The following is a 26,204-nucleotide window of genomic DNA, read 5'->3' as shown; positions in this document are numbered from 1 at the left end:
GAACTATTGGTTTTGCCAATGGCAGTGTCATTTAGCCATGTTATGGTCGCATCCTAAGCCACATATGCAACTATCACTCGGTAGAGAAGCCAAGGACTGAATGTGCTTGTGGTTTGCAAGCTTTTATGGTCTACTGACAGAAACTCATTCTGCCTTCAGCATCAACTTTATAGCGGACCCTAAAATGGATGAAATATGTTTCAGATTTGTCTAAACTCTGTGTCCTCTTATGATAGCTGCTGCTTTCAAAACAGTGTGTACAATGACAACAAATAGTTGTCTGAAGAGTGCAAACAAAATCATTTCGGGCCAAGGAAGGAACCATTTAGACAATGACATTAAAATATGCAGGAGTTTCATTTCGTGCACAATAAAAAAGTCCATTACTCTGAGATATTTACACCACCCAGGCACAATTCTAACCTATTTAATGTTGAATACAGCAATCCACAGCTGAATTTAAGAAAAGTATTTGCTATTATTCTGAACCTCTTGTGCAAAGATTGTAGTCCTCTTTGATAGTTTTGAGACTTAGAACAGGTTTTAATTTATTTTGTAAGTCTGACATTATGCATGGGAGTATTTGTTTAAGCAGCAAGTGTGCAAAATCCATAAATGTGTAGTGGACAGAATAGTGTTGTAAATTGCTCAGTTAAGACATAACAAAACTGACAGCTCTTGGCAATCCAAGATTACCATAAAATGCACTTGTGTACTTTATACATGCAAAAAAAAACAATCGAGAAAGTGTAGAGGCAGTGGTGATAGAATCACCCTCCTAAATAGTATACATAACCAACGAGATTCTATCAATGTGAAGGGAGTGAATAATTTATTGGTTTTTCAATTATTGGTGAACTTCTTATATCTAAAGGTGGTGAAAAAGGCTCTCTTTGCAAATGGCAAAGGGGGAGCACTATGTGCTTTTAAAATACCCCTCACACACTAAGAATCCCTTAGTGTCATGCTTCATCATAGGGGTCTTCCCGTCCCTCTACGGGGCGGGGCGTGCTGCAACCTACAAACTACGCGGGAGCACTTAATTTTTGACAATAGGCTATGCGTGATGTGTAGGACAGTGAAAAGTGATTAGGATAAAGTGTAGGGACCTATATAAGTGAAAGGTAAAAAATTAAAATTAAAAATTCCCTAAGGGATTCTTAGTGTGTGAGGGGTATTTTAAAAGCACATAGTGCTCCCCCTTTGACATTTGCAAAGAGAGCCTTTTTCACCACCTTTAGATATAAGACGTTCACCAATAATTGAAAAACCAATAAATTATTCACTCCCTTCACATTGATAGAATCTCATTGGTTATGTATACTATTTAGGAGGGTGATTCTATCACCACTGCCTCTACACTTTCTCGATTGTTTTTTTGCATGTATAAAGTACACAAGTGCATTTTATGGTAATCTTGGATTGCCAAGAGCTGTACGTTTTGTTATGTCTTAACTGAGCAATTTACAACACTATTCTGTCCACTACACATTTATGGATTTTGCACACTTGCTGCTTAAACAAATACTCCCATGCATAATGTCAGACTTACAAAATAAATTAAAACCTGTTTTAAGTCCAAAAACTTTCAAAGAGGACTACAAACTTTGCACAAGAGGTTCAGAATAATAGCAAATACTCTTCTTAAATTCAGCTGTGGATTGCTGTATTCAACATTAAATAGGTTAGAATTGTGCCTGGGTGGTGTAAATATCTCAGAGTAATGGACTTTTTTATTGTGCACGAAATGAAACTCCTGCATATTTTAATGTCATTGTCTAAATGGTTCCTTCCTTGGCCCGAAATGATTTTGTTTGCACTCTTCACACAACTATATGTTTTCATTGTACACACTGTTTTGAAAGCAGCAGATACAGAGGACACAGAGTTTAGACGAATCTGAAACATATTTCATCCATTTTAGGGTCAGCTATAAAGTTGATGCTGAAGGCAGTATGAGTTTCTGTCAGTAGACCATAAAAGCTTGCAAACCACAAGCACATCCAGACCTTGGCTTCTCTACCGAGTGATAGTTGCATATGTGGCATAGGATCCGACCATAACATGGCTAAATGACACTGCCATTGGCAAAACCAATAGTTCTCGCTTTGCCAAAACCTACTGGCTATGACTCCTAACAGACCTACCCCTTAGGTGCTGCTGTTAGTGTGTGGCTTGCCACAGACTTTGTTTATAACCACATCATGACACAAATTTAAACAGCACACCACATAATTAAACTCCACTACATACCACTCCGCAACATAATACACAATTCCGCATAATAACACTCTATAACACACAATCCCACACCACATAATTCCATTACACGCAATACCACATAATTACTATCCATATAATTCCACAGCACACCATACCACATAATTCCACTACACAAACCCACACCACACAATTACACAACTAACTAATCCAATTCACCCATACAATTCCACTACACACCACACACATACACTCCATAACACATAGGTAAAAGACATTGACATTTTTAATGTCAATAGCTCTAACTTGAACAAATGCGCGACCTATTGCATTTCCAATGATTGTCTTCTAAACCAGCTCTTCTTCAATAAATTTGGCCTAGATGTGTATATTAATGAGCTCTCCTGGTCCAATTGCATATGTGAGCGAACACATCCTGATCCTATCCAAGTTTCTGTGGTATGTACTTCTTTTCAGGTAGGAACTGACACTTAGTAAAGTCTGAAACCTTTCCCCAAACACAATGAAAAAAAAAATGATTGACAGAATTACCAAGGACATATACATTTTACGGACATCCTTACCATTTGTTATTATGGCACTTGTTGCTGCGGGTACTTTAAACTGAAAGAGAGCAAAAAAGAAAACTTGAAAAAAATTAACAAATAAAACAGGATCAATAACTCTAAGGGATGCCAAACATACGTGTATCAAATAAGTGCTACTCACTCTCGTTATTTATTTGATGATTGCTCTCCTATACAAGACTGGCTGTTTGGGGGAAATGGTCGAGTCAAAGGAATGAAGCACATTCTTAACTTACATAAAAGTAGACAGAGCTTGCCTGCTTCAGTATCACAATTAATAATATTCTTTGTTTTTCTACAACCACTTAAACAGACAACAGTGGAGCGTGGAAGGGGCTGAACTAAGGACCAGGGATACAAATGGAACAGTGGTGAACAATTTTTAGTTAACCCTAAATTCAAACATTTTTAATCTAGATTTGTTAGAATATTTTAAAGCAGTCATACAAGCTCGAAAAGGGAGAGAAAGAAAAGTGATATCCTCAAGACACGGCCAGATAAAGCGGCCTTGACTGAACTGGGTCTCACATCCTGAGTTAATACCTACAGAATAATGTCTGTAGATAGCCTGCACAGAACTTCAAATAGTCATTTTGCAAGCCTCTGGGGTTGAAACCCAACTCCTGGCTTAGTTTCACTGCATGCTTAGCAGGGCCTTTGTTCAGGAGTTATGTCCGCATTCTAAATTGCCAAGAAACTTACCAGTGCACAAAATGAATATGCTACTTACCAGTATGCATCTGTTCTTGGCATGTAGGGCTGCTGACATTCATATCTATAGCATAGATCGCCGCCTAGTGTTGGGTCCGGATGATTGCACATTGTTGTCCTGGTAGAGTCTTCGAAGTATCACGAGATAGGTGGCTCCTCCCCTGGACTACAGTGCACATGGGCATCGACTCCATCCCCAGATTATTTTTAGCCATTGTGGTGAAGATGGAGTGTAACAGTGTGAGCGATGACCATACTAAGAGTAAGTGTAAATTCTGCAGCCGCTACAGGTGCCGGGGAGGAGGGCGGGCGATATGAATGTCAGCAGCCCTACATGCCAAGAACAGATGCATACTGGTAAGTAGCATATTCAGTTCGAGGCATGTGGGCTGCTGAATTCATATCTATAGCATAGAATACATAGCAGTCCCTCCATTATCGGCGGCCGCCTGTGCCAGCTGCAGATGTTTGAAAAAGTGTCTTCAGAACAGCCTGCCATACAGCTGCTTGCTGCTTGGAGTGCACATCTACACAGTAGTGTTTAGTAAACGTGTGTGGAGTAGACCATGTGGCTGCTCTACAAATGTCTTCCAAAGGGATATTACCAAGGAAAGCCATGGAGGCCCCCAACTTGCGGGTGGAGTGGGCTCTGGGGGGGACCGTTAAAGTGCGCTTAGCTTTTTGGTAACAAATCTGAATACACTTAACGATCCACCTGGCTATACCTGCTTTGGAAATGGGGTTGCCCTTGTGCTGGGCAGAAAAGGCAACAAAGAGTTGTGTAGTCTTCCTAAAATCTTTGGTCCTATCAATGTAGTACATCAAAGCTCGTTTGACGTCAAGAGTGTGGAGCATTTTTTCGGCCACTGTTTCTGGGTTTTGAAAGAACACAGGTAGTTCAATAGTCTGATTGACGTGGAATTGTGAAACTACCTTAGGAAGAAATTTAGGGTTAGTGCCTAGCACTACCCTGTTAGAGTGAATCTGTATGAATGGCTCTTGTACAGTGAGCGCTTGGAGTTCACTTACACGTCGCAGCGACGTGATGGCTATCAGGAAAGCCACTTTCCATGTTAAGAACTGAACCTCGCAAGAATGCAGAGGTTCAAAAGGTGGGCCCATCAGCCTGGTGAGGACCACATTAAGGTTCCATACAGGAGCTGGTGGGGTCCTGGAGGAATGGCCCGTTTCAGCCCTTCCAGAAAAGCTTTAACGGCAGGCACTCTGAAAACGGAGAGATGCTGCCTGTTCTGGAGATAAGCCGCTATGGCGGATAAGTGTATCCGAATGGAAGCATATGCTAGATTGCATTTGTAAAGATGTAACAAATAACAAATGATGTCGTGAGTAGATGCATCTAGCGGGTTGATGTTGTGTTCTGCACAGTAAATGACCAACCGCTTCCATTTTGCTGCATAGCAAGCTCTGGTGGTGGGCTTTCTCGCCTCCCGTATGATATCCATGCAGTCGGGAGGCAAGTTAAGGTAGCCAAATTCTAAGACTTCAGGAGCCAGATCGCCAGGTTGAGCTGTTGCGGATCTGGATGCTGAAAGTCGCCAAGGCTCTGCGTCAAAAGCATGGGTGTGAGGTGTAGCCTTTGATGCGGTACCACGGAGAGTTCTAGAAACGTGGTGTACCATGGTTGGCATGCCCACGTTGGAGCAACCAGGATGAGTGTCATCGAGTGTTGCTTTAGCTTTCGTGCCACCAGCTGTATGAGAGGTGCTGGGGAAAAGCGTACGCAAATCTGCCTGACCAGTTAATCCATATCGCATTGCCCTGCGACTGTGGGTGCGGGAACCTGGCGGCAAAGCTTTGGCATTTTGCGTTTTCCCTTGTGGCGAACAGGTCTATCTCTGGATGACCCCACTGCTGGAAGTACGGGCGGAGTACTGATGGATGTAACTCCCACTCGTGCATCTGGTGGCTGTATCTGCTGAGCAGATCCGCCATCTGATTGTCCTTGCCCGGGAGGTGTTCCGCCATGAGGAAGATGTTCCTCTGAATGGCCCACTTCCACATGCTCTGAGCCAGATGAGACAACTGTGGAGAGTGTGTACCTCCCTGCTTTTGAATGTAGTACATGGCTGTCATGTTGTCCGTCCGGATCAACACGACTTTGTTGCACAGATGTACCTTGAATGCTTTCATCGCCATGAAGATTGCCATCAGTTCTAGGTAGTTGATGTGCATCTTCTTTTGCTGCGTTGTCCATAGTCAGTGCACCGTGTAGTGGAGTACATGAGCTCCCCATCCCTGGAGAGATGCGTCCGTTGTCAGGATAATCTGTGGCACAGGCTCCTGGAACGGTCGGCCCTTGCAAAGGTTGTGTGGATTCCACCAATGCAGAGAGCTGTATGCCCGACCGGTCACCAACACTAGGTCGTTCAATTGTCCTTGAGCCTGAGTCCACTGATGAGCCAAGCATTCTTGGAGCGGACGCATATGTAGCCTCGCGTGCGGGACTATGAAGATGCAGGAGGCCATCATGCCTATCAACTGCATGAACACTCTTGCTGGAAGCTAGTGTTGCAGTCTGAACTTCTGGATCAGTGACTGAATGCTGTCGATCCTCACAGAATTTGACTGAGCTGTGGCTGCCAGAGTATCTATTGTCGCGCCCAGATACTGCTGCGCATGGGCCGGCTGAAGGTGCGACTTTGGATAATTCAGTGAGAATCCCAGATCGTGAAGAAGGTGAATGGTGTGGGACATGTTGGCGGCGCACTGCTGGGCCGACTTTGCTTGAACAAGCCAGTCGTCCAGGTAAGGGTAGACGGGAACGTTCTGCCTCCTGAGGTGCGCCGCCACTGTCGCCAGGCATTTTGTGAACACCCTGGGCGCTGTGGTCACCCCGAAAGGGAGGACCTTGAATTGATAATGCTGATTCTGAATGGTGAATCTGAGGTATTTTCTGTGTGATGGATGTAGTGGAATGTGAAAATATGCATCCTTGAGATCCAAGGTTGCGTGGAAGTCTCCCTGATTGAGCAACGGAAGAACCTGCTGCAGCGTCAGCATGTGAAAGTGTTCTGAGAGAATATACTGGTTTAGGGGTCTGACGTCCAGGATGGGTCTGAGGGACCCGTCCTTTTTCGGGATTAAGAAGTACAGGGAGTACACTCCCGTGCCTTCTTCCTCCACCGGCACGAGCTCGATTGCCCCTTTTTGCAGCATGACGAGTACCTCCTGCTGCAATAAGTGCAAATGCTCTGTGGACATAGGACGGTGTTTTGGTGGCATGTTTGGTGGAGTGGATGTTAACTCCAGACAATAACCGTACTGGATAAGTTTTCTGACCCGCCTCTCTGTGGTGATGGATTTCCAGACTGGCAGGAACTGCTGGAGTCTCCCCCCGACAGGTGTTGTATGGTCGGGGGGCAGTGACAGGGCGTCACTGTATGTTGGTGGCGGAGGAGCGGGAGTTGTTGTTCCCACGACCTCTGCCCTTGGTGCTGTTGCCCCGATACCCGCCTCTACTCTGCTTGGTGTAAGAGGACTGCGCTCCACCTTTAGTGTATTGCGTTTGCTGGGACATCTGACCTCTGGAAACACCTCTATTGCTTGAGCGACGAAAAGTACTGCCTCTAAACTGTTGGGACTGGAGAGCCCCCATGGACTTAGCAATCTCGGTATCCTTCTTTATTTTTTCCAAGGTGGTATCCACCCCAGGGCCAAATAATCTATCAGGGTTTACAGGCTGATTGAGGATGGTGGTTTGTATTTCCGGCTTGAACCCGGAGATTCTGAGCCAGGCCTGACGTCGCAACATCACACTTGTGTTAATGGCCCTGGCCGCGGTGTCCGCCACGTCCAGTGCACATTTAATAGAAGCGTTGGAGATGAGCTTCCCTTCCTGAATGAGCATTTCCGCTGCCTCTTTATACTGATCTATTCAAAAAGGGGGTGGTGATGGACAGAGTATCTGAATTAAGCAGAACACTCCTACCCAGTCAAAAGATCAGGGCTTGATCCATCACCGTTTTTTAGCTCACTGCACCATCCCAGTTCAGAACCTGGCTACATGCAAATTAGTCTGACCCTGGCCCAGTGCATCATGGGAACAGGGCAGACCAAACTACCAAGCCAATTCTTTACTGGAAAGGAAACAAGCTTCCGGGGACCGGTTTCTGGCATTACAGCCGTCTTCGGCCCGGCTTGCTTGAATCCTGATGGTGCAGTGAGCAAGGGACTCACATCTGAGCATACCCTTCCACACTTGTGGTGGCCAAAACGATTCAAAAAGGGGGTGGTGATGGACAGAGTATCTGAATTAAGCAGAACACTCCTACCCAGTCAAAAGATCAGGGCTTGATCCATCACCGTTTTTTAGCTCACTGCACCATCCCAGTTCAGAACCTGGCTACATGCAAATTAGTCTGACCCTGGCCCAGTGCATCATGGGAACAGGGCAGACCAAACTACCAAGCCAATTCTTTACTGGAAAGGAAACAAGCTTCCGGGGACCGGTTTCATGCCAGAAACCGGTCCCCGGTAGCTTGTTTCCTTTCCAGTGTAAGAATTGGCTTTGTAGTTTGGTTTGCCCTGTTCCCATCATGCACTGGGACAGGAACAGACTAATTTGCATACAGCCAGGTTCTGAAACTGGGATGATGCAGTGAGCTAAAAAACGGTGTTGGATCTAGCCCTGATCTCTTGACTGGGTGAGAGTTTTCTGCTTAATTCAGAGACTCTGTCCATCACCACCCCTTGTTGTAAATTATTTTGTCCACCCTAAGCGTGGAAGGGTATGCTCAGACATGAGTCCCTTGCTCACTGCACCATCAGGATTCAAGCAAGCCGGGCCGAAGAGGCTGAAATGCCAGAAACCGGTCCCCGGTAGCTTGTTTCCTTTCCAGTGTAAGAATTGGCTTTGTAGTTTGGTTTGCCCTGTTCCCATCATGCACTGGGACAGGAACAGACTAATTTGCATACAGCCAGGTTCTGAAACTGGGATGATGCAGTGAGCTAAAAAACGGTGTTGGATCTAGCCCTGATCTCTTGACTGGGTGAGAGTTTTCTGCTTAATTCAGAGACTCTGTCCATCACCACCCCTTGTTGTAAATTATTTTGTCCACCCTAAGCGTGGAAGGGTATGCTCAGACATGAGTCCCTTGCTCACTGCACCATCAGGATTCAAGCAAGCCGGGCCGAAGAGGCTGAAATGCCAGAAACCGGTCCCCGGTAGCTTGTTTCCTTTCCAGTGTAAGAATTGGCTTTGTAGTTTGGTTTGCCCTGTTCCCATCATGCACTGGGACAGGAACAGACTAATTTGCATACAGCCAGGTTCTGAAACTGGGATGATGCAGTGAGCTAAAAAACGGTGTTGGATCTAGCCCTGATCTCTTGACTGGGTGAGAGTTTTCTGCTTAATTCAGAGACTCTGTCCATCACCACCCCTTGTTGTAAATTCTTTATACTGATCTGGCAGATGTTGCAACAGGGTCTCTAGTGTATCATAGTGTGCCCTGTCATATCTGGCCAAGAGTGCCTGAGTGTTCGAAATACGCCAGATATTGAATGCTTGAGCCGCCACCCTCTTCCCTGATGCTTCTAGCACCTTAGATTCCTTGCCAGGGGGAGAAGCATCACCAGTGGTTTGTGAATTTGCCCTCTTCAGGGCATTAGAAACAACCAGAGAATCCAACGGCAACTGGCCCTTGATGTAGGTAGGGTCGCCAGGTGCCGGCTTATACTTTTTTTCAATCCTAGGGTTGATAACCCTGGCACGTGTGGGTTCTTTAAAAATGTCTGCAGCATGTTTCAGAACCCCTTTCAGCATTGGGAGAGTCTTGACAGTCTTTTCTGCTGTGGAAAAGGTATCAAAGAGGAAGTCCACTTCAATAGGGTCAGCATGCAGCTGGACGTCGTGGTTTTTAGCCGCCCTCTCAATTAGAGCATTAAATGCTGCAGAATCCTCAGTAGGAGAGGTTTTGACATTGTACACCGGAGTGTCCGGGGCAGTGTGCTGATCCCCCGGGTCCCCTGCATCTGCCCAAGAGTCCTGGTGATCCTCAGGATCAGTGTTGGCAGGAAAGTTATACTCCTCATCATCACCTTCCCCAGCCTCCACATCTGAATAAGTGGGTGAGGGTGTTGCAACTGTTCGAGTCCGTGGAGCAATTGGCTCAACCAGAACCGGTGAATCCGTAGAAGGCTTTTGCGCTTCAAAGGAATCGTGTAGGACTCCATAGGCTGTGCCGCAGTGATCTTTCTCTTGTAGAGGGTAAGTTTACCGGTGTCGGCGTCGATAAAGTGTTCCGACTGCTCCTCCATCAGGGGTTGTCGATGCCTCGAGCTCCCAAGCGGCTGAGAAGGCTTCGACCCTGTAGACACCTGCACGGGCGCTTTGTCGACCGACCTTTGTGCGAACACCTTCGGTGCCACCTTCGGCGGTAACGTGAACAGGAGTGGCGCCGAGGACTTTGGCGTCTTGGCAGCTTGCTTAGGGATGGAAGCATCCTTCGGATCGACGGCGGAAGCCTTGTTCCTGATGCGTTACAACGAGCCCGACACCTGCTTCGTGAAGGATGCGGACGGTTTCGTCGACCCGACAGACGTCCTCGGTCCACCAGCGTGTGCAGACTTGAGCGTCGATGTCTTGGCTTTTCCCGGACGATGCGCGGGATCAGCCTTCTTAGGTGCGCCGTGTCCTTCTGCCGTGTCGATGGCCTTCTGCGCCGACGGCTTCGGGTCGGCGGCCTTGACAACCGGTTTCGGTGCCCCAGTCTTCGGCGCGACGCCCTTGATTGATTTTGGCTCGACGCCCTTGCCCGACTTTGGCTCCGCGCCCTTGATCCACTTCACCGGGTCGACAGCCTTCTTCGGCTTCGATAGCCCCGACACGCCGGAAGACGAGGGGCGACCAGAGGGACAGACGTCTTCTGTTTCGACGGCGTCTCCATCACTTTCGGTTTCATCGACACCAAAGCTTTCACTTTCGGTTTGACCAATGGCGGCTCCGTAGAAGTGTCCGTAGCCGGGGTGCAAGGTCTTGGGTAAGGCCATGTGGCGATCCCTCGACCTGAGCCTTGGTTATTGTTCGAACGGGGCATAGCTCGTCGCCTGAGCTATCTTCCGTGGCCCCATAGGCCTCATTGTCGTCTCCTACCTCGTCGACGACTTCTTCTGCATCGAGCACTTCGACGTCTGCGTCATAGTTGTAGTCGATCTCCTCCGCTGGAGTTGAAATCGGCTCTCGATCTTCTTGTTCGTCTGCTTCTTCCCTCTCGAAGATGTCCACCGGTGCCGGGGCCGACTGCTGGGCCACCTGGCGCGCCACGCGCCGAAGTCGAATCGTCTTCTTCGATCGAAAACGGGAACAAGTCATACAGTTGGCTTCATTGTGATCTGGCGACAGGCACTTGTTGCACACCGGGTGGACGTCGATGTGGGGGTACTTCGATCCGCAAACGGGACATTTCTTGAATGGACTCCGTTCCATGATGTGTCGCCGAAAGTCTGGTTGGTTTGACTGGGCCTCAAGCACCGAAGAGCCACTCGACTCCTCTGGACGTCCGACTCGGGCAACTGAGCCGGAACAGAGCTGGGCACCGAACCAAACAATACCGACGGTATAGGAAAAGGCCTTCGGGCCTTAAGGAAAAGTCTATATCGATTCCGAACTGGAGTTATCGAATATGCATCCGAACCCAATGGCGGAAAAAACAATCTGGGGATGGAGTCGATGCCCATGCGCACTGTAGTCCAGGGGAGGAGCCACCTATCTCGTGATACTTCGAAGACTCTTCCAGGACAACAATGTGCAATCATCCGGCCCCAACACTAGGCGGCGATCTATGCTATAGATATGAATTCAGCAGTCCACATGCCTCGAACGAAGTCTTGGAGATTAGCCCCACTAGATGACAAAGGGTCAACCTAAGTTCAGTACTTATGTCCCACCGAAAGAAATCTTGCAAACCCACAGAGAACCCTTTACAGAAAAAGAGAATTTTGTGAAAAAGAAAAAATTACATCTAATAATTTGGTAGATATCAGCACACCCTCTGAAATGTGCGTTTTCTTTCCTGGTCAATGATTTATCTACATTGTTCCCGTTCCTCTCTGTCAAACGATCTACAAAGTAGGCCAAGCAAAGGTAGTTTATTCATTTCACCTAGTTCCAGAAATGGACTACCATTTGGGCTAAAGGGTAAAGCGTTCCAGGACAGTTAGAGTTTTGATTTCCAGTCTTAGAAAGAGGAGCTTGTTCCCCAAACAATCTTGATTGCCTTACAGACATTCGTCGAATCGAGTAATCAGCTGCAATTGTTTGACAGTCTTTTAACATAGTCTGGCACAGATTATTGACCTGCGCTTTTAAACATCTCCTTTTGCAGTCACCACAGCCCATCACTCATGGAACGACAGATTACTGATAAAGCATGCCTCCTTTGACCTGAATTTAATTTCCAGGGACTTTATCAAAGTAATGGAGGCAGTGACAGATTGCATATCTGCATGTACCTTGATCTCAAATTTGTGAGCGTGTCTTTCTTTACATTAGAATAAAATCTCTTTATTCAGTGACTCACAGGGTTACTCCTTGATCTTGGCATTTCAGTAAAAATTCCACTTTGTCATCGATTTCAGAACAGTAGCGCTCCTTCAGTGAAGTCCAATTTGAACAAAGCAGAGGGTCTGGCCTTTGATGTGCTAGACAATATTCTCCATCTGAAGCCCATCTTTCATCACATTAGTCTTCCTTCAATGCAAGGGGGTTAGGGAGGGCTCAGGGTTTCATGGCGGCCTTCATGTACATAGTTACTCTGGTCAGGCTCAAGATGTAGGTCGGAAGCTGCATCTGATGCATCCATGGGAAGGTGTACTAAACAGCAAAGGAACATCTGATTTTGAGGGATTTGCAAAGGAAAAACATCCTAATGTGCTGATAACAAGTAGCTGCAAAGCAAGGATTCTGATTTTGTACGTCAAGCGCAAATGTCTAAATGCCCATACATGTTATTTTGAAAGTGCGTTTTGACAACGGCAGATACGTGTGCAAATTAAATAAATCGTCATGCTAAAATAATCAAACGTGCATTACAACTCGCATCACGATTAGAAGACAATTACATAATTTAAGAATATTCAATAATAAATATTTTAGTCAGATAAGAGGAAATCCATGAAACCAAACATGCCATCACGGAATGATAGTGAAACAAGTGCATCAAAAAGTAAACTTTAAAACAAGCAGCAGAGGGAAATGGAATGTCAGATTTACATAATAATGAGAAGTTAAAATGAAATTCTTGTATGACAGGATTATTATTTAATCTGTTCGTGTGTTGTGACTCATGGTTGTCTGCCGAGATAAAGCGTCGGCATTCTCCTGAGGCAGGCAACGCGGCTGGCAATTCAAAAACTGGCACACAACATATCTCCAACTGCTATATAAGCTCTCTCAGCCATCTCTGAAAAAGGGGCGTCCATTTAAGATAAGGAACGGGGAAATATGAACCTTTAAGTCCTCAGTCTAACAAAAGAAACAACATGTAAAATGAGAAAAACACGTTTTATTTCTGAAGAAAAAAAAACTCGGTACTGCGTTCGAACAAAAAAACATTGATTATGTGCTCAATCATATAAAAGCTATGTCTGACAATGTGTTTTATTTTATTTTGTGATAAATTGAAGCTGTAAGTATTCGTGATGAACCTGCGATTTCAGACAGTCACTATTATCGAATATTAAGCCTCAGTGATGTCAGTGCTCAAATCATTCCCCGAATAAAAAACATAAAAAAATACTTCTGACAACAGCTTTTCCAAAAGCATCAGCATTTATAGAATGCTTCGACTCAATAGCATTTCAAACTGTAAACCTTTACCATGCGAAACAGTAACATATTCATATTTATTTCGCTGGTTAGCTATTTTACTTTACAGTTGTCTATTATTACATCAAATCGCCCACCTAACCTCTTATCTGTAGCATGAAAACATCTTTCATATCTCAGTAAAAAAAGATACCGTAATGTATCATGAATGAGGAAAGTCCAAGGCTGCTGTATATATTTTTAGCGGAGGAAAACACCAAATTCTTAGATTCCTGTAGAATCTGCGATCTACTTACACACACTGTTGTCCTTTTTTATGAAGTTGCTTTTAAAATTTCATTATTTCATTTATCCATTTGGGTACTTGTAATGTATTTCCTATTCATTTGTTTTGTTATGTAAACTTTTACCTCTCCACGCACAGTCATGCCGCCCAGCTTGTACCACCCCTGTTGTGTCCTTTCTATGATGATTAGCTATATGAGCCCACCTTTGGCGTAACTGTGAACTACAGGGAAGGGCACTTAATGCTGGATTGAGTGGAAACTGAATCACCCCTTTTGTGGCTTCTTTACTTTGTAACTTTTGATTATTAGGTCTCGCCTAGGCAGCACTTGTGCTGTCTCTGCGAGACATGCTGTATTTCAGGATATGGGCTTTAACCCGTTCCGTGCTCCCTTCGGCCGTTGGGAGCACTACCTCCCCAGTTGGCCGACAGAGCCCCGCCCACCCTTTAGAACGCCCGCACTGCGGCGGAAAAAACGCCGCGGTTAAGGCGTTAAAAGCTCTGCCTATTTTCAAGGACTGCCCCCGTTACATGTGTTGTTACTCAGGGCTTGTGAACACTATTTATTTCTTTAAATTGGAGCACTCAGGAGCAGAGCTCATGGATTACAGAGCTCTGTTGTAAATAGGGCTGTAAATCTTGCTCCTACTGTGCCATATTTGCTGTGCATTCAAAGACCAAGGTCTGTTTTGGCGCAACGGTCTCCTCCTCCCTCCTGCTTTTGAAACGCACCTCCTGGCATCAGTGCCTGCCTACACATGGCTGCCGCCACCTCCGTCTCAAGAGACATCTCAATAGGGTATTATAACCAGGCATCTATTTAATTTTGAGGCTTTTATTATCATGACTGAGACTAGCTCCATTCAAATCTTCATATATCTTTAATTAATCTGGACTGAGCAAGGTTAATGAGGGAACGGGCGACTAGGACTTTTCAGTTTCGATAGTTTCAAACATGCAAAAAATAGTGTTTGGCTTTTTGGAATTCAACTGTTTCCAATATTGTTGCATTGACAATCAACCCGATTGGGTGGAAGCAGTTTTATCACCGGAGAACGATTCAAAGTTTATAGTGCGATTATGAAGGCACATTGGGAGTAGGTGTGACTGTGTACATATATATATATATAACCTACTGGTGATAGCCAGTAGGTATATATAGTTAGGATTGTTTTCCATAGGGAAATCGCAACATTCTATTGGGAATAACTTTGGTGCCGGTTGAGGAATCTTCCTGAAATTTTCGGCACTCTGGTCCTTCCCTGAAAGTTTGGGGGGGATTCGTCAAGCGGGGGCAGAGATAAAAGGGGGGTCACAAAACGTGTTTTCCCCATGTTAATTTCCATAGGGCGGTTGGACTCACTTTTAGCCCGAACGGGTGAATGGTTTTCCACCAAACTTGGCAAAATTTTAGGGACTGGTAGCCTGATGTGCCTTTGCTATGTCTCAAGATATGTGCTCCAGTGTTTATTACGAAAATTAACTTTGAAAAAATATATATTGGGCTACATTGGGCTATATATATGTTAGAGCCCAAATGTAGCCCAATGTAGCCCGAAGATGGCCACCAGAGACAAAAAAAAAACAAATGTAGCCCAAATATCAGCCAGATGTAGCCCAACTATAGCCCAATGGCAGAATGTCCCAGAGTGTTCTAAAGAACAACTAGAGCGCTAACAGTCTTACTTATGACAAAAGTATGGCACACCTGAAGTCATCTTGATTGGAATAAAGTGTTAACACTTAAAACATTTAATTTGCAAAGGAACAAAATGAGGGGGTTCATTTTGCCATAGAAGTTATGATTAGTGCTGAAGAAAGAAAAATTAGGCCATATTTTGAGTGACTTCTCAAATCCTCTTATATTTCATTAAAAAAATTCTGATATGCAGTCTCCCAAGATGGCCACCAGAGACAAAAGAGCCTGTGCTTAAAAACTCTGTTAGCAAAGCAGGCATTTGAGATTTAAAAAACGGTTTAATATATAAAAACGTTATCTGCTAATAGAATTAGCATTTAAACAAGCATTGGCATAGCCAATAGGTCTCGCTTGTAGGACCTTATAAGTATTTAGTTACAAGGATATTGTGCTGCAAAACAAAATACTTATAAGGTCCCACAAGCGAGACCTATTGGCCATGCCAATGCTTGTTCCAAAATGTGCCTTTTGTCTTGTCAAAAGAGATCAGAAGTCTTTTATGTGGCCACAACATAGATTTATAAAGACAGATTGCCAGGTAGATCAAAATGGAGGGGCGGTATGGAGATAGAGAAGCAGGAAAGTAAATTGCAGAGGGAGATGAGAAGAAAGGGAGGTGAGGTGGTACATGTAAGATCAGACAGCTGAAAGACGAATAACTAGACATACACGCAACCGGTTCAAGAGACAGCCCTGCCTGTGCTACCAAGAGGCCGAGTCACAGGGCCTTAATCTGTGAGTTGTGAATTTCACGCCAGGTCTCAATGGCTTGACATGCTCCGTGATCCTGTACAGACCTCGTTGTGTATGCCCCAGATGCATGTTTAAATGGAGACGCTGGTAGCAGCACAACGTTGGTATACCATATTACATAAATATGGTAATTCATTCATGAATAGATAATGCCCATCGGGCGTGAATAGCTAATCTGCTTTCATGCAAACAGCAAGAGTGAAGGGTTGGAGGCAGAGTGACATTTAAAAGCAACAAAACTGAATCAGCAGATGATTGACAGGTTCTGATCTAAAGGTGCACAGGAGATTACCGTTGCAGAAGTCTAGGTCTGGCCTGATAAGCGAGCTGGATTGCTAGTCATTGTATCTTCACAATAAGCACTGAGATGGTTCGGTTTGAGAATCTGCAACAGTCTAATTACAAAAGCTGAACGGACTGCAGATTAATCGGGTGTGCTATGGCCCCTGAAGAGCTGAGAAGAGTCAACTGCATGCCAGGCAGAGTTTAAGTCTGGGAATGAGTGTCACGTGCCAGCCCTTCAGATGCACTGGCACCTCAGTCAATGCACTGCACACCAGACTGCATCTGTGTGCCCTTGGGTCAGGGCTATTTTAGTCCGCAGCTCCACCTAGCACTTACCCACGTGGGCAGTGTGTGCTCTTCTCCACGGACGTGCTCGGTGTCTGGCATGATAAGGACAGCCGAGTTCAAGGGAAAGTGAGATACTGATGAAAACTAGGCCAGCCTCTCCTCCATGCCGGGGTCAGGCACGGCTTCCCCTCGTTTCGGGAAACAAGGGTTGCAAAAGGTGACAAAATACAGAGATTGGGTCAAAACTAACGAGAGTAAATCCGTGGATATAATATCACTTCGCTGGCAAGGAGGCTGTAACTGAACAACAAGTTGTGTTGCTCCGTGAGACTTAATTTTGAAGCAAGGTTAACAAAACAAATTCACCTATAGGCGGATAATGTTTTTCCTAAACTCTGGGACTGAATCAGTGAATGCATAGATGTTTTCGGACCACTTTGAGAACGAATCTACACTTGCAACGTGAGTTTTCTAACACTTCATGGAATGCCCGGGTGACTGGAGTGTACATTTTCTAACCTTGGAGAAACTGAATCGGTCTTAATACTGTACGAGTTGCCAACCCTCATAGAATGAATACACATGTAAACGAAGTGAGACTGGATTTGTGAACGCTGCGAGCCAAAATGGATCAAGGGAGCAGCAGGGCAGGGGGAGAAAGGAGGGGTGATTTTGCGAGGCTTCTGGCGGGGGGGGGGGAGAAAGGAGGGGCAGCGGAATGCGTGCGAGGGGAGGAGAAGTGTGGCAGGCAGATGTGCGGCCTGGTGAGGAGGCGGGAATGCGAGAGCCAAAATGGATCAAGGGAGCAGCAGGGCAGGGGGAGAAAGGAGGGGTGATTTAGCGAGGCTTCTGGCGGGGGGGGGAGAAAGGAGGGGCAGCGGAATGCGTGCGAGGAGAAGTGTGGCAGGCAGATGTGCGGCCTGGTGAGGGGGCGGGAATGCGAGCCTGGAGGGGGCAGGCGGATTACGGAGATGCTCGTGCTTGTGTGGTCACGTGACCCGCTTTCTGGCCACGTGACCTCACATGCACTGTGAAGAAACGCCAGTGGTTTCACTAGACGATCGAGCACTTGAATTCGATCCTATCCATTCCTGCGGAATGGGACAGACTCGACCTAAAAACCTTGCGAATTGAATGAAAAAACCATAGGTTTCAGGCCTTATATAGTTAGGAATTAGCATTTAAAAAACCTTGCGAATTCACTGAAAAAACCATAGGTTTCAGGCCTTATATAGTTAGGAATTAGCATTTAAAAAACCTTTGAAATTCACTGAAAAAACCATAGGTTTCAGGCCTTATATAGATAGGAATTAGCATTTAAAAAAACCTTGCAAATTCACTGAAAAAAATCATAGGTTTCAGGCCTTATATAGTTAGGAATTAGCATTTAAAAAACCTTGCGAATTCACTGAAAAAACCATAGGTTTCAGGCCTTATATAGTTAGGAATTAGCATTTAAAAAACCTTTGAAATTCACTGAAAAAACAATAGGTTTCAGGCCTTATATAGATAGGAATTAGCATTTAAAAAAACCTTGCAAATTCACTGAAAAAAATCATAGGTTTCAGGCCTTATATAGTTAGGAATTAGCATTTAAAAAACCTTTGAAATTCACTGAAAAAACCATAGGTTTCAGTAGTTATATAGTTAGGAATTAGCTTTTAAAAAACCTTTGAAATTCACTCAAAAAACTATAAGTTTTAGTGGTGTTATAGTTAGCTGGACATTTTACTCATACCAAACCATTGAAATTGCTCCTATATAGTTAGTTGTACTAACTATATTTCGCGCACCCGCAATCCACTGCTGATGATGTCACATATTAGATCATTCATGACATGGCCAGTGACATCACTGATGACATCTCAAATGACATCACTGATGACATCATCCACGTGACAATCACATACACCTTTTCATTTTTCATCACTCTTTGTAAAATACAGGGTATCATATTTAAATCCATTGTCACAGCAATACAAGTATCTACAAATCCACTCAGTGATTCATAGATGTATACACACATCTAATCACTTACCTATGGATTCACTCATACATGCTGTCAATGAACAATAGAACACCATCAAAAATACGTATACATCTATATCTACATTAAACAACAAAACGCATCCTATTCACATATTAAGTCATCCTACTCACTTAGGCAAACAATGGATCATACTTACATATTTACTTAGCAAAACACTTATACAAACACCACTTTTTCTATTTATTTAGATAGTAAGTCATACTTAGTGAATTATAAAATCATTATTACAAGTATACAGTTATCCATACAGTCACTCATACAATCATTGTGTCTTATGTATACTTATTTATATACAACAACTGACACATACACTGCCTTTTATTTTTCTAGTTTGTTGAACCTGTACCATTGAGAAATATATTTGCTCATCACCACACCCATAAAGATATTCACTCACCCAAACAACTGTTAGAACATGTAGTTTTAACTTCATATATCTACTGAGTCAACTATTCACACATCTTCGGACAGTCACACACCCCCCACCGAACCACACACACTTTCACACTCCCATACAAATACTCAGTTAACTAATCAATAACTAATATAGACTTTCACATAGCTAGTAACCAACTGTAGAATCAGTTTACACAACAACTGACAAAGTGATACAGATATTCAAACAGTTTAGTCACTATCCACTATATTTAGTGAGACATTATAAATTGGTCAAGTAAACAGTCAATTACACTGCTACTAAATCCTCCATCCAAATATTTATTTATATATATCCACTTATTCTTCAATGCAAATTGCTATATATATAATGCATATTTAAATAACGAAGCAAACCACATTCACTGGATGATGTCATCAGTGATGTCATCAGTGATGTCATTTGAGATGTCATCAGTGATGTCACTGACTATGTCATGAATGATCTAATATGTGACATCATCAGCAGTGGATTGCGGGTGCGCGAAATATAGTTAGTACAACTAACTATATAGGAGCAATTTCAATTGTTTTGTATGAGTAAAATGTCCAGCTAACTATAAAACCAATAAAACTTATAGTTTTTTGAGTGAATTTCAAAGGTTTTTTAAAAGCTAATTCCTAACTATATAACTCCTGAAACCTATGGTTTTTTTCAGTGAATTTCAAAGGTTTTTTAAATGCTAATTCCTAATATATAAGGCCTGAAACCTATGGTTTTTTCAGTGAATATATATATATATATTCAAACTATTCACTCGGAATTGAGGCCGCTCACCACTCGCAGGTCGGTTTTCAAAACCTTTATTAAAGAAACATGCAGCTTGCAAGTCCTGTGTTGTTGTCCTTTGGCCTTACTCGTTTCGAAGCCTTGTCGCTTCTCATCAGAGGCCGCATCACATGAGTCCAAATCATTGCGGTTACATCTCCCCGTGCTTTATTCTAATTGTAATTGGCCCAGCTGTGCCTCAATGTCAATTGCAGTGTTCGCTGGGAGATGTAGTCCTTTTGCATATTTGCTACCCTCCAATGGGTCCGATTCATGTGTGCTGATTCAGGATCGATTTTCGCCCTCCAGTTTGCTCCAGGGTTGCAAACGACATGTTCAATTCTGTTGCCTGCCGTGCCATTGCAAAGGAGCTCGCTCTCTCCTCTGCGGTCCTTTTACCCTCTAGGCAGTGCGATCCCTCCACGGCCGGAGCCGCCGTGTTAACATTCAAACTATTCACTCGGAATTGAGGCCGCTCACCACTCGCAGGTCGGTTTTCAAAACCTTTATTAAAGAAACATGCAGCTTGCAAGTCCTGTGTTGTTGTCCTTTGGCCTTACGCGTTTCGAAGCCTTGTCGCTTCTCATCAGAGGCCGCATCACATGAGTCCAAATCATTGCGGTTACATCTCCCCGTGCTTTATTCTAATTGTAATTGGCCCAGCTGTGCCTCAATGTCAATTGCAGTGTTCGCTGGGAGATGTAGTCCTTTTGCATATTTGCTACCCTCCAATGGGTCCGATTCATGTGTGCTGATTCAGGATCGATTTTCGCCCTCCAGTTTGCTCCAGGGTTGCAAACGACATGTTCAATTCTGTTGCCTGCCGTGCCATTGCAAAGGAGCTCGCTCTCTCCTCTGCGGTCCTTTTACCCTCTAGGCAGTGCGATCCCTCCACGGCCGGAGCCGCCGTGTTAACATTCAAACTATTCACTCGGAATTGAGGCCGCTCACCACTCGCAGGTCGGTTTTCAAAACCTTTATTAAAGAAATATATATATATGTGTATGTATGTATGTATGTATGTATATATATATATATATATATATATATATTATATAAGTAACTTCACATCAGCACAAACAAGTGTTCAGCATCTACCACAGCACAGTCTCCAAGATGTGGAAGAGCTTTGTTTGCAGAATAAAAACAATTTTACACACTTATGGTGAAATGTCCCTTTTCATAAGGAATGCATTTATTAATTAATGTGGTTTATTTTAGATTATGAAGCACGTAAACCATTTTAATGTAGAGCAAGTTCTTAAAGCCTTTCAAATAGCTTTTTAAATAAAATAGGATACCTGATATTTTTAATTACTGGTAAAGCAGCACTAATAATAAAAGTAAGTTACTTTCCCAGCCTGTCTAACTGCATCCCACACTCCGTGCTCTCAGTGTATGAGATCGTGATTCCGAGTTAAAAAAATGCTATTCACAACTGTAGTGCCCAGGAAGGACAAAGGTCAGATGCCCTTAGTGTAGGAAAGTTAAACAACCATCTTCAAACCCCACATTAGCTTATGTATAAATAAGCTTTTGCAATGCAATAGGTCTCGCATTTGAGAGAGTCTGAGATACTGGCATTGTAAATGATTATGACTTTTATTTATGTGTCTTAAAAACTGGCAAGTGGTGCGTAAATACGCACTTTGTACTTATAGTCCTTACGAGAAGCAAGGCTGGTAGTAAAAGAATGCAGTTACACTTGACATAGAGGGAGTTCTAGCACTTGATCTAGTGTTTGCGCCAACTGTCCTTACAGCACATTCTAAAGTAAAAGTTGTAGTATCGTCCACCCACTACTGAATTGAAACTCATATTAGTCATTGTACAATAAAGGCTAAGCCAACTAAAAATAGAGTTCAATCTCTGGAAAGGCAAAAACAACACTGCCCCCTCCTCTTTGAGAAACCTATGTCATGTATCGGCCCCTCCAATAAATGCAATTCTTTGGACTACTGCATTTTTGTGGGATGGTCGACCACAGTGCTGGATTTCCCTTACTCTATCTAGACCACTCGCTTCCTGGCACTTCAAACTGCTAGCCATCTGGAAAACAAAAAACAGAAATGTGTAATGCCAATGGCAACACAGTCAATCAATGGCAATGGTTCCCAAACTTTTTCGACCCGTGGCTCCCTTGACCCATTGGCCATTGCCCATGGTTCCCCACTGTTATTTTTTGGGGAAGGCGGGGGATGTTAGCCCGGCCTCATGAGTCCTTGAATTTCTCTCCCTGAAAATAATTGGTATGAAGCTGTTGAAGGTATTATAATCATATATGCAGGGTGTTTCGTATTACTAAGGTGGCGCCTATAATAAAATATTCCTAGTTACATCTCTTTGCCCATGTCTTTTTTAGAGTACCCTCTCAAATGTTTTTGTCCCATTTACAGTTCTAGATAGCACCCCATGCATGCAGGCCCCATTGCCAAGTGTTATTGCGCTTGAAGAATATTTGCATGCCCTTCCATTTCTACCCATGTCATAAGTGCCAACACACCTGTCTCAGCAGGGTGACTCACGATTTTTAACGTCCCTCTTTCTTGCTCTCAATTGTTGCCATTATGCTGTACATGGTATTTCACTTCCCTGTGTTCAAGGAGAGAGCAGGCCTGTCTGGGAATGTGTGTGTACTGAAAGCGATGTGTACTGGAAGTCCTATGATTCAAGTACAAATGTTAACCTGATGCGTGCGGGCGGAATTCCGCTCGTACGCTGAGAATTTGTAAAGTGCACTTTACATGACGAGCTGGGCTCGTCATGAGCGTGCGAGGAGGCTACCTCATGACGAGCCCAGCTCGTCATCAGCGTCGAAGGGGTTAATACTTAACAATACTTAGTGTGTTTATTAGACAGGGCAATTTTACTTTCCAAATGTTTTGATCATGGAAGGAGCACCAGGAAAAAAAGTCCACAAACTTATAAGGAAGTCCTTTCAATTTATTTTATTCTTCTCAGTAAAACATGCAGTTAGACATCAGCCAACGCGTTTCGTTCCTTTCAAAGTAACTTCATCAGGGTTTGTCAAGGAGTAATGCCCACTTGGATCCTACACTTTCCCCTAACAGCCATCTGCTCAAGGAGAGAGCAAGCCTGTCTGGAAATGTGTGAGTACTGAAAGAAATGTGTACTGGAAGTACCTATGATTCAAGTACCAATGGCAATACTTACCAATGCTTAATGTGTTTAAAAGATAGGACAACTGTACTTTCCTGATAATTTGAATTGGTGTACAATGCATTTGGAAAAAAAGAAACTATTAACGAGTCTAACAAAATAAATAAGTAATCTTCCACCTACTTTGGGAGTGTTGGAGGGTGGGAATCCAGTAAAATATGGAGGTCATCTCCCTCGACATGCCATCAATTAAGTACTATATTTACAGCTTTAGGCATGTCACTTACAAATCATCAACCTCATGCGTATGAGTCTAATTAGTTTAACTGTTGTTATGTTATTTATTCTGGTAGAGCGCACGGTTACCCTGGGGTGTCCTGGTGCTAGGTGCTGGTTACCTGGGGAGCTGATTTTGTGCTACTGGGAAAAGAGCAATGTCTTCAAGCCCTTGCGGAAAGACAGAAAATCCGGGGCATTTCTAGGCAAGAAAGGCAGCTCATTCCAAGCTCTAGAAGCACAGAAAATAAAGCCTCTACCTCCCCAATTAAATTTTTAGGTCTCGCGACCTGTCAATGCGCATGCGCATTGAGCGGAGCGAGACTATAGGCGGCTTAAACAGACTTTAACTAACTGGCGATTTGATGCTGTGCCCGTGCGCTTTTAGGTCAATGCGCAAGCGCATTGACCAAAAATGCGCGTGCACAGCATCAAATCGTCAGCCATCTGTTGCCCAGATTGGTGCCGCTCCACCCCCTGCGGCATCAAAGGCTTTCACGGCTGGCCGGCCGTGCTTTCAGTTTGCCGCTCCACCCCCTGCGGCATCAAAGGCTTTCACGGCCGACCGGCCGTGCTTTCAGTTTCAGGAGCGCTGCATTGTTTTCACGGCCGGCCTCCGGCCATGTCTTGCATTTCTCCTTCCTTCCAGCGCTGCCTTGTTTAATCAAAGTGAATGCCTCACACCAAGTCGCCGACAGCTGTGCTTGGTTCAGCTCACCGGTCATGCCCTCCAAAGTATCTTTCTTTCTTTGATGCTTTCTTTTATTCCCCCAAGCATGCAGCGCCAAACCTTTTTTCTGCGGTGCACTCTCCCGTCATCTTGCTTGCACTAAACGCTCCCGTTCTTCCGGTGCCGTTTCCTGGTGAGCAGCAGACTTCCCGGGTCATCGCCTAGGTAACCACTGTTTCGGTCCTGCTGCAGCCGGCTTTTCCTTCGCTCCTGCTCACGTTGCTGGCTCCTTCTCATGCCATGGAGGACTTGGAAACACCTCCGAGGCAGCCGCACTCGTCGCCGATGGGCCGCCGATGACCCGCCGATGACCGGTTCCCGCCAGCTTCTTGATCTGCCCAGGCCTCCCGATGACGACTCTCTGCTTGGAGCCACTGACCTCGCTGTTCCTCCTGGCGATTCCTCAGCATGTTCCTTTGCTCCTCGCTGCCCAATCCTGCTCTCACCCCTTGCTTCTGGTGCCATGCTCACTCTCCGTTACCTCCCTCAGATCTAACCCCACCACTGCCTGTCTCTGTCTCTGCCCACTCCTGCTCTCACCCCATGCTTTCGGTGCCCTCTGCCTGTCCCGCTCTATGCCACAGCACCCTGATCCCTGTCTCTACTCTCTGCCCCCAACCCCACCTCACCCCATGTTTCCAATACTTTATGGCTGCTTAGCTCTGCCACAGCACCCTGCCTCTACTCTCTGCGCCCCCGCTCTCACTTTTTAGTTATGTCTTATATTATTGTATGTGAACGTTTTAACACTTTTATTAGGACTTTCACATACAATAATATAAAACATAATTAAAAACTTATAAAATCCCGAAAGCGAGACCTATTGGCTATGCCAATGCTTGTTTAAAGGAGGTCACTTGCACTTGCTTAGCTCCTGTTGATCTTAGCTTCCTGCTTGGTACATACCATTGAAGTTTGCGTCTAAGAAACTCCGGACCTATTCCAATGACTGCCTTAAAAACAATACACAAAGCCTTGAAACGTGTTCTTGAAATGTGTCCTTAGCCTTACTGGAAGCCAATGCAGTTGGAGCCAACAGACCATTCAACATTAAATGCATTAAAGTACTTGGTGCTCGGCTCCGCTGGCTAGGTTTGACGGCTCCCTAGGGAGCCACGGTGCACAGTTTGGGAACCACTGCTCTAGGGAAAATAACGCCCTGTTGAACCTCTTCCCTGCGCCGTGAATTCCGCCATGGTACGTGTGGGGCTAGGGGGTGGGTGTGGCGCTCCGGTACTTATGACGGCTCCACGTTGTCATGAGTCACGGGCGGCGTGTGCTCATGACTGCGTGGAGCCGTCATGACCCCGCCCACTCATTAATTCGCCCACACAGGCGGGGAATTAGTGCCGCGTGAGCGGAGCGGCAGCGGCATGACGGCTTAATGCCATCATCAGTTCACGCCGCCCGTGACTCATGATGGCGTGGAGCCGTCATGACCACCCAAAGGGTTAAGAAAACAGAGCCTATAAATCAAAACGGATAAAGGACACACGTGAACTACCCACTAGAAATTTGACAACCACTATTGTTCATAAAGACCATTTTCCGATTTCAGAGGAGATCTCTTATCCTCCAGCAACAAAGTTCAATATTACCACATCATCGAGGCTACCTTTTTGTCTTTAACATGGACAAAATTAGAAATAAATTGGCAAAGGAAGTTATCTCCTTGTTCCACTGTTACCCAACCCTCCGATACTTAAAGCTATCTAGGATGAATGTGGTGGATTTAAACAGAGCACATAATTAATTTTAATAAGGGAGCTCTTGTCTGATGTCCAGTGCAGGAAAAATGGTTGAGATGCAACTGATCAAACATAAACGCCCAGGACATATTGTTTAGGATCAAGGGCAACAGTTGTTCATGTTTATTTTGTCCTTGGGACAAATAGGCCCAACCCCCTGCGGCACAAACCCTTTGGCTGCCAGTTTGCAGTACCACAATATGGATCACGTAAGGGCACTGTCTTCAGTTAGGTAATATTTTTGGCTATATGTTAATGCTGTTCAAACTTGTATTTATGGTTCATTAACCCCTTCCATGCTCATGACGAGCTCAGCTCGTCATGGCATACACCTCTCAGGTGCTCATGACGCGCTGAGCTCATCATGACCACACCCGTTTTCGTCCCTGTCCAGCACAGGAGGGGAAACTAGCAAGCAGCGATGTGGTTAATTGTCAGCCTTTATTATTAGGGTGAGTGCTGT

General features: G+C 44.6%; 1 protein-coding gene across 1 annotated transcript in view; it reads right to left on the bottom strand.

The window, feature by feature from the left end:
- Positions 1-26,204, bottom strand: part of UFM1 (ubiquitin fold modifier 1) — a 114,637-nt gene that overhangs the window by 22,166 nt on the left and 66,267 nt on the right. The window contains exon 4 of the mRNA XM_078657233.1: positions 2,805-2,844. Coding sequence (XP_078513359.1) covers positions 2,805-2,844 — 40 coding nt within the window. The remainder of the gene's footprint in view (positions 1-2,804; positions 2,845-26,204) is intronic.

The sequence above is a fragment of the Lissotriton helveticus genome, chromosome 8 (genome assembly GCF_964261635.1).
Source record: "Lissotriton helveticus chromosome 8, aLisHel1.1, whole genome shotgun sequence".
Taxonomy (NCBI): Eukaryota; Metazoa; Chordata; class Amphibia; order Caudata; family Salamandridae; genus Lissotriton; species Lissotriton helveticus.
The sequence above is the reverse complement of the archived record's forward strand: the minus strand, read 5'-3'. Positions and strand labels throughout refer to the sequence as shown.